The sequence below is a fragment of the Caretta caretta genome, chromosome 3, assembly GCF_965140235.1.
Source record: "Caretta caretta isolate rCarCar2 chromosome 3, rCarCar1.hap1, whole genome shotgun sequence".
NCBI classification, from domain to species: domain Eukaryota; kingdom Metazoa; phylum Chordata; order Testudines; family Cheloniidae; genus Caretta; species Caretta caretta.
Window position 1 is genome coordinate 84496093 of NC_134208.1, and position 21331 is coordinate 84517423.

Genomic DNA, 21331 nt, shown 5'->3' on the forward strand with positions numbered 1-21331 from the left:
AACTGTGTTAACTACCTTCAGTGCCGGTCAGAGCAAGTAAGTTAGAAACCCTGAATTCCTTCTATTAGGCTATAACAACATAATTATAGTTTTCTCAATATGGCTGTCTCTTAAAATAAAGGGTTCATGCCTTATATGTTCTTTTCTTTATAGGATTGTTCTTCACAGCAGACTAACATTCCAGCTGTTTCCTCTGAAAATATCCCAATATTTAGCATTTTAGGAGATAGAAAAATGCTATACTTTGAGGTATCTGTAATTATTCAAAGCAATAAACGTTGCAGCGTGTAGATACCTTTCCAGATTTTTGTGGCTACAAGTGTCCATGATATCTAATACTCTTCTTCCATTTCAAGAAAAAAAGGTCAAGAGGAATACTGTCAGAAATTGTTCTGCATTTAATTAAAATGGTTTAGTCTCCCCCCAGCCCACACACACACTTTTTGAAGTCTTAGGTTAGTTTTCTTCTTAATTAATCTGAATCATGACACCAATACAACAATGTACAATTCTACACTGTCTAAACTGTCCTGAGCTGCAATATGTAGGGTTCAGTCTTATAAGACCCTGTGTTAAACTGTACACACATGGGTTTGCTAGCAGTTCATGTAGAGAATCTGTACCTTATCTTTGGCACAGGTGTTGTGGAGGAGGGGAGGACATGTTAGAAGGTTGTGAATGGATCATTGATGTGGAACTTGTATCCAGGACAGGCCAATGAAGTGTGCCATAGCTATTTTAAATGTAAAAGTTTCTATTGCTATTGCAGAATTCTGTTGTATACCTGTGGAAGGCTAAGGTGTAAGGAGTGGTGTGCCAATTTATAGCACGGTAACTCCATATAATGCTGAACTGCCCTCTTGACACCTTATGGCCACTCTTGCTGGAGTAAGCTCCTAGTATGTTTATACATTGGGCAATATTATAAGAGCAGTGCTTGAAATTTCCTGTGCTTTTAAAGTAGAGAGTTCCTGGTAAGATAACAAGACACTACAGTGTAGAATTAAAGTCAGATGCCACTGATTTACACACATCCAATTAGAACTCATTTACTCATTTTTAGTTTGTTTTTTATGTGTTATATTGGTATGCTTTTTTTTTTTTTTTTTTGCTTTTGAAATGCTGTACTCCTCTATGGTGCATTAGATGATAACCACCCTGGCATGAGAGTCTCATGCTTCCCCACGCTCCCAGTCTCTTTATGCTAGGAACCGCTAGCTGGGTAAAGGGATCTTAAAAGCCCCAGGGTGAAATCCTGCCTCCATTGAAGTCACTGGGAGTTTTGCCATTGTCTTCAATGGGTCCAGGATTTCACTCCTGGCTCTGGCTGGGGAAGGATTCCCCTGGCACAAGCAGGGCAGAGGCAGCTATAAGCTGCTTTCCCAGGACATCTTTGCAATCTTTGGGAGGCTGCTTTTTCTTAGGCCAGGTCTGCGTTAGGAGTGCTTTGTAAGTATAATTGTACTAGTATGCTGAACTGAAAGTGCTTTTAGGGTGGATGTAGCTTATGCTGGCATAACTATACTTTTTCCAGTATAGCTTATTCTAGCCTGCCAGAGCGAAACACACTATACCAGTAAGAGGGCAGTTTTGCAGGTATAAGTGTCTAAACTAGGGATTTTTGCTGGCTCAGCTATGTCAGAAATAGCACCTCATCACAGCCCTGAACAACACAGCTATGATAGCAAAAGTCTACTGTATAGACCTGGACATAGACAGGGCCCAGACCTGCCTTATGTTTTGCCAGGAGCCTCTCCAGCCCCTGGCGTAGCTTCGGACTGGGAGGGTGCAAAAGTGGCTTAAACCCTCCACCCCTGAGCTGTGAGTTCTGTGCTGTGCCTCTCAGAGATGAATCTCAGTCGTGGACAATGGTATCTTAGAAAACCAGGAGTATTTTTTTTAAAACATTTTAAAATTATGTACCTGTAGTATACATACCCAAAAGCCACATATTTTTTATCCATATAGGGAGTTGGCTGTAGTGTGATATAAAACTGTGAACCATTGCTGTGACGTCCCTTGTTGGCCATCCCAAGAATCCCTTTTTTGTTGTGAGGAATGGAAAAGTTTTCATCTAGAAAGTTTACAGTAATAAATGATCAGATTTAGTTTGCCTTTTACTCACTGTTGCAACTGCTACAGCCCCATCTCTTCTACAACTCCTTTCTAGGCTCTTGCTTCCTTCTCCCTCTCCCCCATTCTTATTACTTTCTTTCCTATTATTTACTGTACATTGGGAGCCTTTCAGCAGGTCGCCATTCAACTTTCCCCCAAGTTAGTGAATGGAAATGAAGGGGATTATAGCTTCCTTTGACTCTGGATCACTGAATTCTGCTTCCTAGAAAGAGGTTCAGAAATAATTTTGGGTTATCCTGGAAAAAAACCCTAGTGATAAATATTCAAAATGTAATTGCTAACATGCAGCAGACTTTAATATTATGACAACTCTGCTATAGCATCTTTTATCTGAGGATCTCAGAGCACTTGAGAAACAACAGTGTATAGGCTGGTTAGTATTATTCCTATTCTATGGATGAGGAAACTGAGGCACTTAGAAGTGAATGGCCTGATTTTCAGTGGTGCTAAGTCCCCATAGTTCTGTGCCATAATGACTTGTCCTGAGTCAGACGGTAAGTCAACAGCAGAACCAAAAGTAGAACCCAGAACTGTTGACTCCAAGACTCTCATTCTGACCTTCCATATTAACCTCCAGTTGCTAATTTTTAGGGAATACCAAGTTCTGGGCACTATATGATTAAAGGCCAGCTGGGGCTATAGGATGGGATAAAAAGGGAGAGAGTTGGCAGTGGCAATAACACTGGATTTACTGCAGTTTCTGCACTTGGCATTAGACAGGGGTGAGGATGATAAGAAAGACCCAGTGCTACAATTTTCTTTCCACCTCCTCTCAGTGTTATGTGCAGTGATCAGATCCAGTGCAGCCATTGTCACCAAAGAGCTTACTTTTCTCAACAAAGTATACATTACACAATGCCATACTTAAACAGAATTAACTAAACCACATAAAACAGATGCATTTTATCAGAACAGCTTACAGTAACTGGCATGTTTATTTATAAGACTCACTCAGTGCTGTTTGCTGCATATGGAGAGTTAACAAGCACATAAGAAGCAAACTGAAGTCAAAGGAGTTACAGCTCTTCTCCCCATCACTGCTAACAGAGCAGAAAGGTAGGCAGGAGATTATGCAGGGACCTGAAGGCCAGGACAAGTTGCTTAGGATTGTTGTGAAAGGTGAGGGGATTAGTTGAGGGGTAGAACATGGCTGGAGTGGCAGGTAATTTAGATATTTGCAGCAGGGTTTCGGAAGGATGACAGTTCTATCATGGAGAAGATGGAGAGTTGTTTAGCAAGTACACTCATAGCACAAAGAAAGAACAGATTTTTACTTGAGGAAGTCTGAGTGGTGCCTGGAATTTCTCCAGAAGCATTCCGTGGTGCAGAAGAGTAATGGATGCAAGGTGTAAGACACATTTTGGAGTGGGAGAGCCCAAGGAATAGGGTGCAGAACAGAAAAGAGTTGTTGATGAACTTGAGTAAGCTGAGGAGAGGGAGACCAAGGAGGGAAAGAAAGAGGGTGGAAACCATCAGAGAATGAATGCCAGTGGACAGGAGGTCACAGAAGGAATGTGAGATATGCTTGGGGGATGGTGACAATGATGATTTTCAAAGACGGAATTCAGCAAGACGGAGATCAGCAAGGGAGCAGCTTCAAGTGAAGACCACATTGAAAGTGAATCAAGGAAGTCTGTGGCAGAATTGATACAGATCTGCAAACTGAAACATCTCTAAGCCCCTTTGTTGCTTAGGCTGATATGTCATATTGTGTAAGCTGGAATCCAAAGAAAGCACTCCACAAACTCAAAAGGAATGATGGAAATTTGGGCTGAAGACATGAATAGGGATTGTATTCTTCTTCCATGTTTTGTTATTCTTTACTCTATTTGAGGGCTGTTCTCCCAAACTAATTAATAAAAATGGCAATTAAATTCTAAACGAAGCAGTTGCTATGCTGCTGTTTGTGAATTGCAGTAATGACAAGCAGTCTAATTTTGGATTAGGCTTCTTTGTTTTAGAAAATTACACTTCAGTCCAAGTGGTTCTCTGTAATTACCTCAGTACTTTGAGCTAATTTCAGGGAAATGTAGAAACATCCCATTCATTTCACAGAATATTGCAGCGAATGGATGTTTGTCAACTGTGGACATTCATAGAATTTTAGCATCTGTGAGTGGCAGCTGTCACTGTTCTCAGACAGCAAAAATAGGAAAGCCATGTATAATCATCACATTAAAATTCCATATCTGAGTGAGCACCTTTATAAAGGACTGAAAACAATGATTATCTTTTAATTTTAAAAGAGGGTTTAATATGGACAATCTTCTCTCTTGAAGATTCGGTATTTATGGTGTGTGAAAGAGGGTAATAAAATTCCTTTTAGGGACAATTATAAGATTGACAGAACTCAAATTAAGTCTATCTTAAAATTAAATTACTTTCCCAATCCTAGAATATCTACTGCTGCCTCAAATAGAGTTACAAGAGGGATAAAAGACAAGCTTCTCTCCAAGATAACAAATGACAGGTACTGGATTTGTCTGGAGGAACAAACACAGAGTTGCAAGTCACTAAATCCTCTAATTCTAATCCTGACTCTGCCAGTGTCTTGCTGTGTGGCCTTGGGCTAGTCATTTCACCTCTCTTAGTTTTTCCCTATCTATAAAATGGAGAACACACTACTTACCTCACATGGATGTTGTGAGGATTAACATTGGTACAGCATGTTGTATATGTAAAGCACTATAAAATATTAAGGACTAGATTGTGGCATTTATGCCACAGTCCTACACAGAGTGGTGTGGAGCTACAGCAGTCCAGGAGGAGCAACAACAGAGGTTGTGCCTCAGGGGCACACTCCCCCTGCTGGGGCTGCCCAGTGCACACTGCTGTTTGTTTTAGGATTGCCCAGATTGTTCTTGCCAGCATGAAAGCTCAGTTTCCAGAACAGCTCTGGAGCCGGTGCATTGAAAGAGAACATATAATGAATAGCAGATGCACAGCTGGTAGTATTCCAGTATAGTCTGTAGAAGATATCTATGCAGTGTGGGTAGGGAAGAGGAATCAGATGAAGATTTCTAGCACGTTATTAAAATGTTTTGGTTTCCATTGATTTAGCTTATAGACCTGATTGATGATTTCCTCAAGAAACAGGTTACTTTCTTGCTGAGACTCCTGTGTTCTGAGGATCTGTGCTTCACAGTACTCCACGTGCATGTGATGTTGGAGGGAGGACAGGCCACTCCCTGACTTTCTCTTACCCAATTTTTGGTAGGCAATGTGCAGTGCTCCCTGAGGGAAAGCAACAGGGACTCTGAGAAAAGTTTGCAGGCTTTGTGGGAATCACTTGTTTAATTTTCAATGATTTGAAAATTCCCATAAACTTTCCTGCATGTCTATGCTACTTTCCAGCAAGGCAGCACCATGGCAGTAATTCATATGTTCCTAAAAAAACAGTCCAATTACCTAGATATAGTTTAAATGCAAACTTTAGCCCTTTTGCTTAGTTTTGCAGTTTCAAGGTGTGAATCACTTATTGTCAGTGAAAGCTTAACTGTCTTTGAAAATAAAGACTGCGGTAACACTTGGTGGGTGAGGTAATATCTTTTATTGGACCAACTTCCAGAATAGCGTTGTGTGGCTAGAAAGCTTGTCTTTCTCACTAACAGAAGTTGGTCCAATAAAAGCTATTACCTCACCCACCTTGTCTCTCTCATATTCTGGGACCAACATGGCTACAACTACTCTGCATGCAGTTACACTTGGCAGTTCTGAACTGTTGGCTGATGGCCAGTCTGCTGAAATGTGACAATTTGCAACACTGGCAGTAAGGACACTTTATGTAAGAGAATATAGACTAGTTCCCAGCTGGCTTTAACTGTCCTAAAATATCTTTATGAGTAATTGTTAATCTAAACAGACCCTCCCCCCTTTAAATTGCTGCTTTGACTGTTTATTTGAGTTGTTTTTCTTAAATATTGCTCTGCCATTGACAATTTTATTATTATTCTTTTTATTACTCTTTATGATTATAGGGGTTTGCATCTTTGGTTTGATGTTATGATCTGTAGCTCCTGTTCAGTAATTCTAGATTCTCACAGTTAGAGTTGAGAGACTAAGGGTCTAGCTCTGATCCCACCCTGGTATAAATCAGGAGTAACTCCATAAAGTCAGTGGAGTAATAATGCTGTATAAATAGATCAAAATCTGGTCCTAAGACTCTAAAGCTAACTGATTCCCATTTTCACAGAGTGAAAATCAAGTAACTTCCATTAATTTCAGCATATTTAAATCATCCCAGTATAATGATGCAACACAGAGGCCCATTGGTGGCAGCTGGCAAAGGTTTTGCTGTTCTGTAACAGCAACTCCTAACAGGCTTGACAAACTCACTATACTTAGCACACCTCTTTCATAGTATTTATCCATGAAGAAAATCATGTGAGGTCTTAAAAGAAAGCTAGTGCCCCATTGGTTATGAATATTGTCATAAAATGTACGTACATATACTATTTAAAAAGTTATGTATGTACACTAAAAATATGTTCTTAAAGTCTGTATTAAGGGAGAGTAGACAAACAGGTTTCTGCCAGACAAAGAATGTTCATTCACCTGTTTCTGTTGGTCCACAGGTAAAGTAAGCATTGTAATAACAGGGGGGAGTCATTTACATACGAAGTCAACAGAAGGATGTGAAATCAGTAGAAAAAACAAGAGACAGAGGTTCTATTGTCACTGAGGACAGACCAAGAACTTTAGGATATAAGCATAAGGCAAGGAGACACCCTTTTATCCTGCACCTTGGATAGACAGTGCATTTACATTCACAAAAATGGGATCTCAACCAGCTTTGGTAGGAAATGCTGAAAAAGCCTTTGGGTGAGATAAGACTGCTTTAGACAGGAGATTAGTATTAAGTTTAGTCTATAAAAAGCATGTACTTATTTTGTTTTATATGTAATCCTTCTATATCCATTATTCATAATCACTCTCTCTTTTATCTTGGTCTTTGATAATAAATTTATGATTGTTTTTGCTATAAACATATCTCAGTGCTCTGGTATTACACAAAGAGCAGATCCTGAGTTGAATTGTAGAAGCTGGTGTGTATAGTGTTCCCTAGGGGACAGCAGGCACAGTATTAATGTTAGTGTTCAGTAAATAAGGGCTGAACGCTACAGGGAAATGCTTGAAAGGGCTTGGGGACTGGGGTGCATCTACTGGTTACAGCTGTCAGGGAAAGTAAGGGCTGGCAGAGCCCTGAGGAGATTGTTTGGGTGGCTAACAGGCTGATGATGTCAAGGAGCTGACACCCAGTTAAGCACCAGAAAGTCTTTTTACTGCTGGAGGCGGGGGGTAACAAGGTTTTTCACAGTCCTGGCCATCCTGAGAATCATCACAAATGAATATGTGGTATCAGTGGAAGCACAGAACCCATACTTAACATTTACCCATTATAGTGCTTCAAATTTTCAAAGCCCTTTTACAAGCATGAATGTTTGTAACATTCCTGTCAGGTAGGTTAAGTATTATCCTTATTTTACAAGTGGAGAAAATGGACACAGACAGGTGAAGCTGAAAATCATATAATAAGTCAGTGGCAGAGCCAGGATTACCAGTCAGAAAATCAACCCACTAAACCAGTCTGCCAGGAGAACTATGTTAATAACAAATAGAGAATAATTCTGACTGGTACAAGAAAGTCTGAAACCGCTGTTGAGATGTAAGTGATGAAAAGGAAGGAAAGAAAACTAACTAAACCTGAGAGTACTTCAATGCAAATCCAGTTATTTACCTGAAGTTTGGCTTATGCATGGTGTCAAGGTTCCTCCCCCACTCTGAACGCTAGGGTACAGATGTGGGGACCTGCATGAAAACCCCTTAAGCTTATCTTTACCAGCTTAGGTCAAAAAGTTCCCCAAGGTACAAAATATTCCACCCTTTGTCCTTGGATTAGCTGCTACCACCACCAAACAAATACTGGTTACCGGGGAAGAGCTGTTTGGAAACGTCTTTCCCCCCAAATACTTCCCAAAACCTTGCACCCCACTTCCTGGACAAGGTTTGGTAAAAAGCCTCACCAATTTGCCTAGGTGACTACAGACCCAGACCCTTGGATCTTAAGAACAATGAACAATCCTCCCAACACTTGCACCCCTCCCTTTCCTGGGAAATGTTGGATAAAAAGCCTCACCAATTTGCATAGGTGATCACAGACCCAAACCCTTGGATCTGAGAACAATGAAAAAGCATTCAGTTTTCTTACAAGAAGACTTTTAATAGAAATAGGAGCAAATAGAAGTAAAGAAATCCCCTCTGTAAAATCAGGATAGTAGATACCTTACAGGGTAATTAGATTCAAAACATAGAGAATCCCTCTAGGCAAAAACTTAAGTTCCAAAAAAGAGAGACAGAAATAGTTATTCTATTCAGCACAATTCTTTTCTCAGCCATTTAAAGAAATCATAATCTAACATGTACCTACCTAGATTACTTACTAAAAGTTCTAAGACTCCATTCCTGGTCTATCCCCGGCAAAGGCAGCATAAAGACAGACCCACAGACCCTTTGTTTCTCTCCCTCCTCCCAGCTTTTGAAAGTATCTTGTCTCCTCATTGGTCATTTTGGTTAGGTGCCAGCGAGGTTACCTTTAGCTTCTTAACCCTTTACAGGTGAGAGGAGTTTTCCTCTGGCCAGGAGGGATTTTAAAGGGGTTTACCCTTCCCTTTATATTTATGACACATGGTAAGATAAGGAAATTTAAATATACCTTCAAAAGTGGGTCCATAAATTGATTCACCACTGTCTCCTCTTCCAGCTGTTATGTCTGTATGTAATTAGACAAAAGTGACAGAATACAAATGTTCACCACTGGCATTAATTGGCACTTTCATTGGGCAGTTTCAACAGAGGTCAAGGACATGGGTCCCGATCCTGCAATTGATAATATGCAGGTGGACTGCTGCACCTGTATGGAACCTTGTTTGAATGCAACGGTCTCCACACAGGTGCAACAGTCTGCCTGCATGCTATCAACTGCAGGATTGGGGCCTTAGTGTAATTGCAGAATGAATTAATCTCTCGCTCCAAGAGGTGGTCTCCAGAAATAAGCAATCCATATATACTGTACAGTAAGAAACATTATATATATAGAAAAATAAATACCTTCTTGCTGCTGTGCTAATACAAGTACCTGCGTACCTAGTTTCCAGTGTTTAGTAAAATACTTCAAGAGTGTTGCTGGACTGAGGTACTAGTCTTAAGAAACAGATTTCAGTATATGAAAATGTGCCACAGTGAATACGCCCTGTATCCATAAATAATTACCTGTGCTTAGAACAAGGGATGATGAAAATAAGGATCTGATAATATAGCAAGTCAGGGCCAGCAAGCCTTCAGTAAACTCCCAGCCATTACACAAAGCTGACAAGTATAGGAAACATATAAAAACACAATTGAAAAGAGTTTGAAAAACAAAAAACAAACAGTTGTTAGTTTATTTAAACTCTTGTATATGTCACTCAGGTAAAAGGAAATCCTCCTCAGAAGTAAGCCAATTATTTTAAGTTGCTCTTCTGGACCTCATATGTATCTCTATTAAATGAGTTACTTGGGGAAAGCAAAAAGGATGTCTTGGAAATCTGATCTTAAAACAGTATTAACTAAACAATGTTTGGAGGAGGAAGGAAAGACAGGGAAGAGATGCAGGGAGGTGAGAGAAGAGAAACAGAGGAAGAACTGAAAGAAATCTCTTCAAACACACCTATGCTTATTTTTACTGCAATGCTGTTTTCTTGGATTACTCATCATTTACTAAGCTATTCTCCTAGATTCACAATGACACTTTTCATGCACAACCCCGATGTTCAAATATACTCCATGTCACCAAAACCTCTGGATATCTATGACTGGTTAAATAGATATGTAAAGTAACATCTATACAAAACACATAGGATGTTTCTTATGGATTTTCTCAGTGTTTAAATGTTTCCAGCTAATTTCTTGCGAAGAGCCTTGTGAAAAACTTTTGGCTAATTAAATAATAATAATATGGACTATTGATTTCTTATCCATGGTTTGCCTATAATTAGGGAACAAGATCACCAAGAGAGAAGACACTGCTTTTTGTTGTATATACACATCAGTTAAAACCTTGTCCATCACAAATTGTTTAAATCTCTAAATTCAGCTTTATTTTGTTGGACAAAATCTAATTTTCATGCTGATTATTCCATCCAAAATCAGAATTACACCAGATTTACAGAAGATGTTTTTAAACCCACCTCCTCCTTGTATCCAGCCATTTTTTACTAATCGATGAAAAACTGACTCTTTATAAGTAAGCTCCAGACCACTGCGAGAGGTCCCTGCTTCTCCTGTACACAAAGAGCGAAAATTCTCACAGGTTTTGGGGCACATATCAGAATAGAGCTGCAAAATGGAGGGAAGTAAGTTTGTAAATAACTTCAAAAGGAAAGATCCTGCAGCCCTTTCTCATGAGAATAAGAGCTGCAAGACAGGGCCTTATGTTTGCTCTTTTTTTCTATATCTTACCTCAAATAACAAGGTGCCTGTGGGCTGCTCCTGAATAGCTATATCCAAGTACACAAACACATGCTGTTTAAATCAGGAAAAAAATCCAGTTTAAAAAAAAAGTGTCAAAATCTTTTAAGTGTTCACTGTTCTGATGTAAGACAGTTTAGCTGCTCAGTAAAATGGTCTCAGGTTTCTTTTTATAACGAACATCTAAAATGGACCCATAATTAGGTATCAAAACAGCTTTTAGAAATAATAAAGTATTAGCTATATAATCTAGTATTTTGTTGAAACAAAAATATTCAGTAAGTTTCAGGTCATTCTTGGACAAAAAAAGACCATTATGTTGCACTAGGAGACATCAGGCTGGGCCCATTTCATCACTGGTGTAAGCAGGTGCAGGTTCACTGACACCTATGTAAGATCACAACCAATTAATCCATAAAAAGAAAAGGAGTACTTGTGGCACCTTAGAGACTAACAAATTTATTTGAGCATAAGCTTTCGTGAGCTACAGTTCACTTCTAGCTGTAGCTCACGAAAGCTTATGCTCAAATAAATTTGTTAGTCTCTAAGGTGCCACAAGTACTTCTTTTCTTTTTGTGAATACAGACTAATATGGCTGCTACTCTGAAATTAATCCATAATAACACTGACTACTATGCCAAATGGAATTATTTTGCTGGATGGCTGATCACTGGTCAGATATAAGGAGGTAAATAATTAAATTCCAGTCAGCAAGAAGCAAACTTAATAATTCAGCATTTTTTAGGATAAATTGATCTCTGATAGGAAAAAAATTTTAAAAAATTGTATGACAACTGAATTAGATTTTCCAGAAACATTGACAAAAATTAACCCATTAATCAAACATCATAGTGTTTGCAAAAGCATTGAAAAGTTCAGCTGCTTATCTGAAACTTATCTGGACATCCTGGATGAAACCATGGCCCCACTGAAGTCAGTTTTTGCCACTGACTTTGATGGAGCCAGGATTTCACCCCTTGAGGGTATGTCTACATAGCAGCTGGAAGCAAGCCTCACAGACTCACGCTAGCGGGGCTTGAATTAGTTCACTAAAAATAGCAGTATGGACACTCAGGCATCTCAGGTTGGAGTTTGTGCTGCCAAGCCTAGGGAGTTGTGTGGACTTGAGAGCCCAAGCGGCAGCCTGAGCTGCAACATCCATACTGCTATTTTTAGCCCGCTAGCTTAAGCCCTGCTAGGATGAGTCTATCTACCCAGAGTGGGAGGCTTGCTCCCAGCTGCAGTGTAGACATATTCTGAGTCTACAAAACTGGTCTGGAAATCTCAAGAAAATAGGTTTACTCATGATATTTGTAGCACTTTTGATTTTGGTCCTAGGTGAAATTTCACAAGAACATTCCTTTCTTTGGCATTTCAGCAGTTTTCATTCCAGTTCTGACCAGAAACAACTTAGTTCTATTCTGTCTATATTCCCTGGCTGCTGAGAGGTGACATTCTCTCCTTCCTCTTCGCTGCTAGTAGGAGGTGGCTTTCCACAATTTCCCTCCCCTCTTGGCTGCTGGGAGAAACAAAATCTCCCATCTCCTTTCTCTATTCCCTGGGTATGGAGATAACTCTTCTTTTCCTTAACTCTGGTGGGATTCCAGTGATTATTTCTCTTTGCTGTACCTTCCATGTGGTGGTGGGAGGGAGGAGAGGAACTAGGCACTACAGTGCAGTTGTCTCCTTTCATTTCTTGTTGGGTTTGCCATTTTGCCCAGTAAGCAAAAGGTAGGGCAGAGAGCACAGGCACGGAAGGCGGTCCTTTAGTATGACAGCAGCATGAACTTCACTGTAAGTCTGTGGTCTTAGACACAGAGTGCAAATCAAGAAGTCAAAAACTGAGTGGCAACCATACTGCAGATTTATATGGATGGATCTAAGAAGTCATGTCTAGAAAGTATCAATTCCTCTTATCCTCTCCCCAAGACCCCAATACCCACCAAATCGCAAGCAAACAAGCAACCCATTGATAAGTCACATCAAATAATTACAGTTACATAGCTTATAACTGGTAACAGACCCTACAATTTCCTTTTAGAAACCAGTGTAACCTGCCTTGCTATTTTGCATATGTTTGGTGTAAAAATCCTCAGTAATAGCTTGGTAAAGTGCCACAGGTTTAAAATCTTGGTAGTTCCACTTGTCATAAGCCCACTTGAGCAGTTCTTGTTCACTTCCCAGCAGTTGGCCATCAATAAAACACATCACGCTGGAGGGATACTCCCAGGTTTCACCTTTCAGTTCCTGAATTTAGAAGAAAAAACGAACATCTGCAGGAATTACACTTTGGATTTAGTATAGAAGCAGTCAGTAATACAGACTCAGACTCCATGCTGATGAATGTGATATAAATGCCGAGTTAGATGGATTTATTTTTTTCGTTTTACTTGTTAGGTATTTATGCTTTCCCTTCCCAAACTCCAGCCCTCCTAAGAACACCACCATGAAAAATAAAACATAGGAATCATTCAACTATATTTTGCAACTTCTCCTGAAATCAAGAATAAATGTCCGAAAGCTATAGAAGGCTTTCCAGAATCCTGTTATAACAGAACATGATCATAAAAACAAATTATTCTGGTTTCACATTTGGGTCAGCTTGGAGGTTTGCTTTGGCAAAACCCATTCACCAAACTAGGTGTAACCTCTATAGTTACCTATAATTAATCAAGGATTCCCCAAGGGAAGCAAGGGCTCTAAACCACATTTCAGCATGCTCATATGTAATTGTTGAGTCTTGAGGGCTGTAATTATACTGATTTTTTTAATGAGATTCTCCCACCATTGCTTTAGCACTTACGCAGTTTCATCAGTGCAAGTAACGGTGGGAGTGCTGCACTTCAGGCTGGCTAAAATGCATGGTGATGGGGGTTGAGTGGAGTAGGTAAGGGTTGTAGTTTGCCGGGCTGGATGGTGAAGCTACAGGTGTTGGAGGCAGCTGGTGGCAATAAGAACCCGGGGGGGGGGGAGGGGGGGAGTGGGTTGGAGGTGACATGGGGGCACAAGGGAAAGAGTTTTGGGACAAGGGCTGCAGGGGGGGGCAGGCATAGTAGTGTTCCGCCTGCATAGCTACAAGCGCCTGTATTGAGTCCGCTTGGCGCTCCATAATGCTTAGCAGCCGCTCTGTGCTTTGGTGCTGGTCATCTGCATTCTGCTGGCGGACCCTCCTTTCTCTCTCCCACCACTCCTGTGCTTTTTGATTTTCATTAAGGGACTGCTGCATTACTCCATGCAGCATGTCCTCTTTGCTTCTACGTGGTCTCTTCCTAATTCTTTGGAGTCTTTCGGCCGGTGATAACACGGACGGCTGAGATCTCAAGATTGTATCTGTAAAGCCAAAATGCAACACTTAACAGAGGCAGCATTGTTCACACCAGACAAAGCAATAATTCACCCGTACTTAAAGACAAGCACAGTGTACACAATAGCAGAAACTGCCCATCCCAAAGCGAGCACACACAACCCACAGGAGCCCCAAAATGGTGAGTAAGCACAGGGGTAAGGAGGACTGATTGTTTCACAGCTGTTCTGTCCTCTGGGTTTCTGTGCCTTGGGGAGAGCTAACAGCTGCAGGGGGCCCCCATATTTAACACTGTCCCCACATTTTCCCCATGAGTTCATTCTGGAAGATATCTCACTGCTGAGGGTGAACTGGGAAGGAAGGGAGGGTCTTCTACTACAATGTAGCTTCCACCCTGGCCCATATGCAGCTTGCTGTGTGCAGCAATGGTCCCCCTGCCTCATGGCACAGTGGCCCATGTTAGCCTGACTGGGACAAGGAACACAGCAGCTCTCCCAAGGAACCTTAGGGGACTGGAACACATGACTTATGAGGAGAGGCTGAGGGAACTGGGATTGTTTAGTCCGCAGAAGAGAAGAATGAGGGGGGATTTGATAGCTGCTTTCAACTACCTGAAAGGGGGTTCCAAAGAGGATGGATCTAGACTGTTCTCAGTGGTAGCAGATGACAGAACAAGGAGTAATGGTCTCAAGTTGCAGTGGGGGAGGTTTAGGTTGGATATTAGGAAAAACGTTTTCACTAGGAGGGTGGTGAAACACTGGAATGCATTACCTAGGGAGGTGGTGGAATCTCCTTCCTTAGAAGTTTTTAAGGTCAGGCTTGACAAAGCCCTGGCTGGGATGATTTAGTTGGGGATTGGTCCTGCTTTGAGCAGGGGGTTGGACTAGATGACCTCCTGAGGTCCCTTCCAACCCTGATATTCTGCACAAGCACATTGCCCACTTCTGCATGAGACCTTTGAAGGGATCACTGAGGCCGATTACCGTGATGTGAGAGATCACAACAATGCCCTATTCTGCATCTAGGCATGCATGCTGCCCTAACCCTCCTCGCACCAAGAGCCCACACCGTATAACTTCCTTCCCAAAATAAAAGCCACTTACTGGGCACCTCCTCTGGTGTTTGTCCTTCCCCAAGCACTGGCCGCTGTGACTGGCTACCTTCCTCCTGGCTTGAAAACAGCTCTTGGCTGCATGCATCTAGGGATGACGGGGTGTCTCCCTCCTCCTCAGCACCCTTGCTCCTGGTTTCCTCCTCCTGCCTTGTTGAACTGGGCTCTGAAGTGTCCATGATGGTCCTCAGAGTGGAGGTGGGGTCGCCCCCAAGTATCGCGTCCAACTCTTCGTAGAAACAGCAGGTCACAGGGGCAGCACTGGAGCGGCTGTTTGCCTCACGGGCTTTGTGGTAGGCATTCTGCAGCTCCTTCACTTTAACCCTGCACTGTAGTGCATCCCGGACATGGCCCCTTTCCATCATGTCCCTTGATATCTGCCCAAAGGTATCATAATTCCTATGGCTGGAGCGCAGCTGGGACTGGACAGCTTCCTCCCCGCAAACACTGATGAGGTCCAGCACCTCACCATTGCTCCATACTGGGGATCGCCTGGCGCGTGAAGGCATAGTCACCTGGAAAGATTCGCTGAGAGCACTCCACCCCTGGCTGAGCAAACAGGAAGGGGATTTTCAAAATTCCCAGATAATTTAAAGGGTGGGTCTGATGGTTGGTTACCTGAAGGCAGGTCAGTAGAGTTCAAAGTGATGACCAGAGTGGCTAGAACAGGCATTGTGGGACATTTCTGGAGGCCGATCTGAGCGCATTAACGGTGGCACCCAGCCGGGACGCAGGACGCGTTATGCTTCTCGTCAAGGTGGATTACCAGAAGCATTCCAGCCGTGGAGTCTGGGATTTCTACGTGCCTTGCCAGTGTGGACGCGTCGTGAGTTAGGGCGCCCAGGGCTGCTTTTTTGCACTCTAACTCGCAAGTGTAGCCATACCGTCATCAGCATAGACAGGGCCTAGGGTGGGCTTGTCTACTCAGTGAGTTAGCATGCAGCAAGCCAGGGTATGAATCTATAGCACACCAGCTTGCCATGCACTGACTTGACACAGGGACACTGCTACTATGCATTAAAAGTGCTGGTGGCAGTGTCCGCATGGCAAGTTTGTGCACAGGACATTCATGTCCCTGCTTGCCTTTCATTAACTCATCAAATGAGACAAAGGGCTTGCCTCCATGAACAGTGATGCCATATAGCAGCATATGCAACCCAAAAATCATAACACAAAAAATTAACAGCCAATTCTGCTCTTGGATATGTGTCTGCAATTTGTACCTATTTTAAGGACCCCAAGGCTCTTATACCACACACATCATTAACATATTTAAGACTCTAAATAGATTAGACTGGAACAGAGGTTGCCCCTATGTTCGTTGACCTTAGTTGCAATTTTGGCAACTGTAATGATTGAGCGATTTTTGGCCATTGGAACAAGCATCTATATGGTAGATATGTAAGGACCCTATTAGGCGAATCAGATTTTTCATTATTTTTTTTTAGGATTTAACATAAATTATTAATAAGAATAAAGATTATATTGATGGGGGCTCTCTTATCTTTCAGAATTAGCTTTATTATAGGAATTAACCCGGAGACTCGAGATACAGAGAAAAAATTGCCTAAATATCTAAGCACTCTCTTTTTAAACATGATTCATTAGATTGTGATAGCGAAATGTATTAGAGGGCAAAGACAAACCTAGCTGGTAAGGATGTAGGGTAAATTCAGTCCTGGTGAAAGCAGGCACAATTCAAGTGTCTTCACTATAATGCTACTCACTTACGCCAAGGCTGAATTTGGCCCCTAGCTTCCATATACAGCATATTAGCAACACTGTGGTAATAAGTGTTGCCTACAAGACCTCTGAAGTCTTAATTTCAATGAAAAGTCTTCAAAATACTGCTTATCTTTTGTAAAAATTCCAGTTCAAAGAGGGGCTAGATTGGTAATGGTAAACAGAGTTCAGAATAGTGTGGGTCCTCTATATAGCAGGGAAGGAAAGCTAAGAACTGATGATCTCAAGAGGTCTGATATGTTTAATGCATATTTTGCTTCAATCTCCATTAAAAGGGTAAATGGTGACTAAAGACTAATATAATTAATATTAACAACAATGGGCAAGGAACAGAAGACAAAATAGGGAAAGAATAGGTTAAAGAATATTTAGAGAAGATAGGTTTATTCAAGTTGGCAGGGCCTAATGAAATTCAACCAAGGGTACTTAAGGAACTAGCTGAAGCAATCTTGGAATTTTAGCAATTATCTGATAACTCAGAGGACAGGTGAGATTCCAGAGGACTGGAGAAGGGCAAACAAAGTACCTCTCTTTAAAAAGGGGAACAGAGGAGCCAGGGCATTGTAGACCAGTCCGACTAATTTTGATATCTGGAAAGATACTGGAATCGTCTAAATTTACTTGATCCTGCCTCAACACAGGGGGCAGGACTAGATGACCTCTCGAGGTGCCATCCAGTTCTACATTTTTATAATTCTATGATATAGAGGACCCCCCACCCCCAATACAGTTGAATTCTTAGTGGCAGATTTAGCAGAAATGCCAAAAACTAAATGGATGCGCAAGGAGGCCTATTCTATTCAACCCTAGAAGTGGTCTCCTCAGACTAGGATCCAGGCACATTGGCAGGCCAATCTGGGGAAGTTTGCACTTGCTACTGCAACTGCTGTAAATACAGGACTTGGCTTTCAAATGCTTCCTAATGCTATATATACCTTCTGCAAGCATTACAAATACTGTATATTTAAAATAAAGTTTCCACAGAGAAAAGGACAGACCATTGCCCTCCTCTTTTGGACTAGTCCTACCTTAGTTTTCTTCCCAAATCAAACAAAATACCTGTTTATTTTATGTTTCTGCACCAACCAAATGGTATCCTGAACAGAACTTGGAGAAGGTATAGAACACCTTTATCTTTATCTACTGCATAGAAGATAGCTTTCGTTTGACAAATCAGAGCTAAATCGAGGTAATTCAAGCACAATTCACTTTGGGGGAAAAAAAAAAGGCACCTTTTTTTTCTCCTGTAAATATTCATGCCATGCAAATTCTAGCAGAGGAAGCACTGCAGGCTCTGCAATCTTGGTTGGAAAATTCAGCCTCAGAGCCTAGATTTTCAAAATAAAAGAAATATTTACTTACAGGCAGTTTACCTGAAAAATTCTCATTTATATTTTGTATTCTCTTAACTAAACAGATTAGAATCCAGGCACTATGTTTTAGTTTATTTCATGACAGTTTTTTCACACGTGTAACATAGCTCCCGACAGTTACATAAGACTACACAAACTGTTTTAAATTAGTATTTTAAACTTAAGAGGTTTTTTAGCATTTGCAAAAGCGGCTGCTTTCCAAACATTAACTAGTTATACTCACACTACCCCAATTAGGGAGGGAGGATAAGCAGATGGGGAAACTGCCACAGAGACATTGTGTGTCTGAGCATCATCAGTTGCTCTTGACTTCATAGGGAGTTGAAAATGCTAAGCATCTTGCAAGATCATTCCCAAAGCCATAAGTGAATCAGGAGCACAGTGAGGATTAGAACTTGGGAGATCCTGAATTCTAGTTCTTGTTGCCTCTATCATTTTATGAACAGTACAGTAGAAGTTAGATATGGAACATTCCCATTAGGCCATTTAGGCTCATCTGCTGGAGTGCAGAATTTTTTCCACGAGTATATCTTCTAGACCTTTATTCAGGCTGGTTTGCAATGTCTCAATAATAATTTGTATTTCTATACTACCTTCCATCTAAGAATCTCAAAATGTATTACAAACATGAACAAATTAAAGGTCTAGATCCTGCAGTGCTTTACACAGATCATGGCCCTACAGCCAGGGTAGCTGGGCACTGGGGAATCATCCCAGTGTAGGAGGGTTCTACTCAGCCCCCACTCTCTGTTCCCGCATTAGCGTTTGTGGCCAGGGAAAAATGAACATGGACAGGGTGTACCTTTTCGCCACAGCTGTATCTGCAGCTGGTATATTTAGGCTGCTCTAAATAAAGATGAGGGACAAGCTCAGCAGCCAGCCTGTTTAGGATTAGAGTAACAAAAGGTCACATTTGCACATCTCATCCTAAACTGCACTGCGTGCTGCTTGGATATGACCAAAGACCTGGATCTAAATCTCCCAACACCCCAGCAAGGTAGGTATTTTTACTCTCATTTTACAGTAGGGGAAATTGAAGCACAAGGAAAGGTTAACTGACTTGCCTAGGGTTGCAGAGCAAGTCAGATGGTGTTTCATTATATTTTAAATCCTGTGTGGCATCACAATATGCAATAAATACTTTAGAACAAACAATTGAAGGATCCTAAGTACCACATGCTTGACAACAAAAAACTGTATGACCAATAAGTAGTTCCCTTCACATTGGTATCATTATAAATGCATACATGAGATTAATTTATAAACTCGAAAAGAGAACCAAATGTGGAATGTTAAATATTAATTTCATAAAAATATCTAGGACCACAGACAGTCTTCTAATTTGCTTTGTATTTGATTTTAACAATAATGCCGGCCACGATTTTTGCAATCTCCTGTCCCTAGAGCCCCTAGGAAGCAGAAACAGAAAGGAAGAATTTCAGACTGTGCTTTCTTCTGCTACAACAATGGCCTGGGAGGAGTTACCTCTGCTGTACACTTCGCCACGTGGAACACAGGCTCTTTGAGAAACCCGACCACCGTCAACTGCTGCAATTGCAGGGGACCCATGGCACCCTCACCCGACCGCGCACACAGTCTCCTGGTTTTTCCTCCTTTGGTTGCTGCTGCTCTGCTGGCTGTCCAGCCTCACTCCAGGTCAGCTGGAGGAGGGAGTGTAAACAGAATTCTGCTCACCATAGCAACTCCAATCACAGGGCTAGTGCTCCGCAGCTTCAAGTTGTACTACAAGCCTTACAGATAGAAACTCCGCCTGCACGTACATATACATATCCTAGTGCTGTGCAGGGAGGAGGGATCGTTTATGAGTGCACCACTTTCACTGGGCATTTTATTAACACAGTGCTAGATCTTTAACTGCATCCTACATTGGTCTCCTTGGGTGGAGTTTACAAATGTGCCAAAGTGACTGAGGTGCACAACACATAGCTAGGATAGTCCATCAGCAAATGAAATAAAAAAAAATAGTACCACGATGGACACACACACACACACACAAAAATGAAAAGGTAAATAAAGACAAATCAATAGAAATAGAATGTTTACTTTTTCTTCCCATGAGAGAGAGAGAGATCTCCCACTAAAACCTCTACCCATAATTAAAACAGACCCACTTATGGAGGTTAGGTGACTATATGGGTATGTGCACCCACCTTTTACTATTTGGACAGTTAAATTCAAATCATCTTTTAGAAGTCAAACAAGAAAATTTACCTGTCTTAAGTATTTATATCGCTTCTATTATCATGGTATCTAAGTGCTTCTATGAGGTGTGTTCATTTCACAATGGCCTGGAAAGGGTTAATGTGGCCTATCAAATTTCTTAGCCCCTTTGAACCACACCTGAGGGGAGTCAGGCTTGAGAGGCAAACACTGACTGAGGATTGAGCCCAGTGGCAGGAGCAGGCAGGGCTGGCATAAGACCAGCAAGCAAGGATAGGAGGCGGCTACAGAATGGAAGTATGCAGTCACTCTCTGGACTTAAGAGCAGGAAAAGGTGGAAAGCCAGGAAGGAAGCAGTCCTGGGAAGAAGGGTTTATGCAGAGGGGTGGTGGAGAAAGAAGCTTGATAGAGGTGGACTAGGAGGCAACCTAGGGAAAAAGCAATAGGGTAGAGCAAACCTTGGCTGTTGACTGAATGGTCCCTAGGCTGGAATGCACAGTGGGCAGGCCTGAGTTCCCTTACCAGTCATTCAGGAAGTGGCATACCCTTGAATTGGGGGACTACTGAAAACTATAGCTGGACAGACAGTCCAGTCAGACTTTGATAGGAGTGTTGGAAGGATTCATTAGCTAATATTTATACTAGATTTTGAAACTGTAAAGTTCTGTTTGAGACCTTGTCTGCACTACATATGATTTGCCAGTATAGCAATATCAGCAGTGCCTCCTAGTGTAGATGCTGCATATGCCAACAGAATGCATAGTACATAGCTATGTGGTATAATAAAACCTCAGGCTGGCCAGATTGATAATTATAAACTGTACCTCCTGACAGAAGATTCAAAGTTAGAAAGAAGGAAGAGAATTCACAAATTGTAAGAGGACTGCCAAATAGTGAGTCCTCAATTTTCTCAGATCACTGTCAGGGACTAGGCACAGTGATTAAGCTGGTATCATGTGCTGATATTCTCCTAATTGC

The 21331-nt window shown here is 41.5% G+C and overlaps 2 protein-coding genes across 5 annotated transcripts in view; both read right to left on the bottom strand.

Annotated features, from left to right (window-relative positions):
* The window catches only part of ZBTB24 (zinc finger and BTB domain containing 24), a 49169-nt gene that overhangs the window by 1751 nt on the left and 26087 nt on the right, over positions 1-21331 (bottom strand). For 2 of the 4 annotated variants that reach the window (XM_048844827.2, XM_048844828.2), the window contains exons 8-9: positions 8849-8905; positions 1924-2074 (exon numbers count right to left, since the gene is read on the bottom strand). In XM_048844827.2, coding sequence (XP_048700784.1) covers positions 1924-2074; positions 8849-8905 — 208 coding nt within the window. The remainder of the gene's footprint in view (positions 1-1923; positions 2075-8848; positions 8906-21331) is intronic. The other 2 variants (XM_048844830.2, XM_048844832.2) reach the window with 1 other exon arrangement.
* On the bottom strand, positions 12988-18018 carry LOC125634295 (uncharacterized). The gene is made up of 2 exons (XM_048844837.2): positions 15049-18018; positions 12988-13971 (listed from the first exon to the last, which is right to left on the bottom strand). Exons 1-2 carry the CDS (start codon positions 15563-15565, stop codon positions 13454-13456), a joined length of 1035 nt encoding a protein of 344 aa, XP_048700794.2. The 5' UTR covers positions 15566-18018; the 3' UTR covers positions 12988-13453.

Bases quoted from the DNA above. Each gene is read 5' to 3' on its own strand.
- LOC125634295 (XM_048844837.2), bottom strand. From the start codon at position 15,565: ATGCCTTCACGCGCCAGGCGATCCCCAGTATGGAGCAATGGTGAGGTG. The intron at 13,972-15,048 runs GTAAGTGGCTTT...TTGGCTTTACAG, and splicing joins AACACCAGAGGAGGTGCCCA to ATACAATCTTGAGATCTCAG.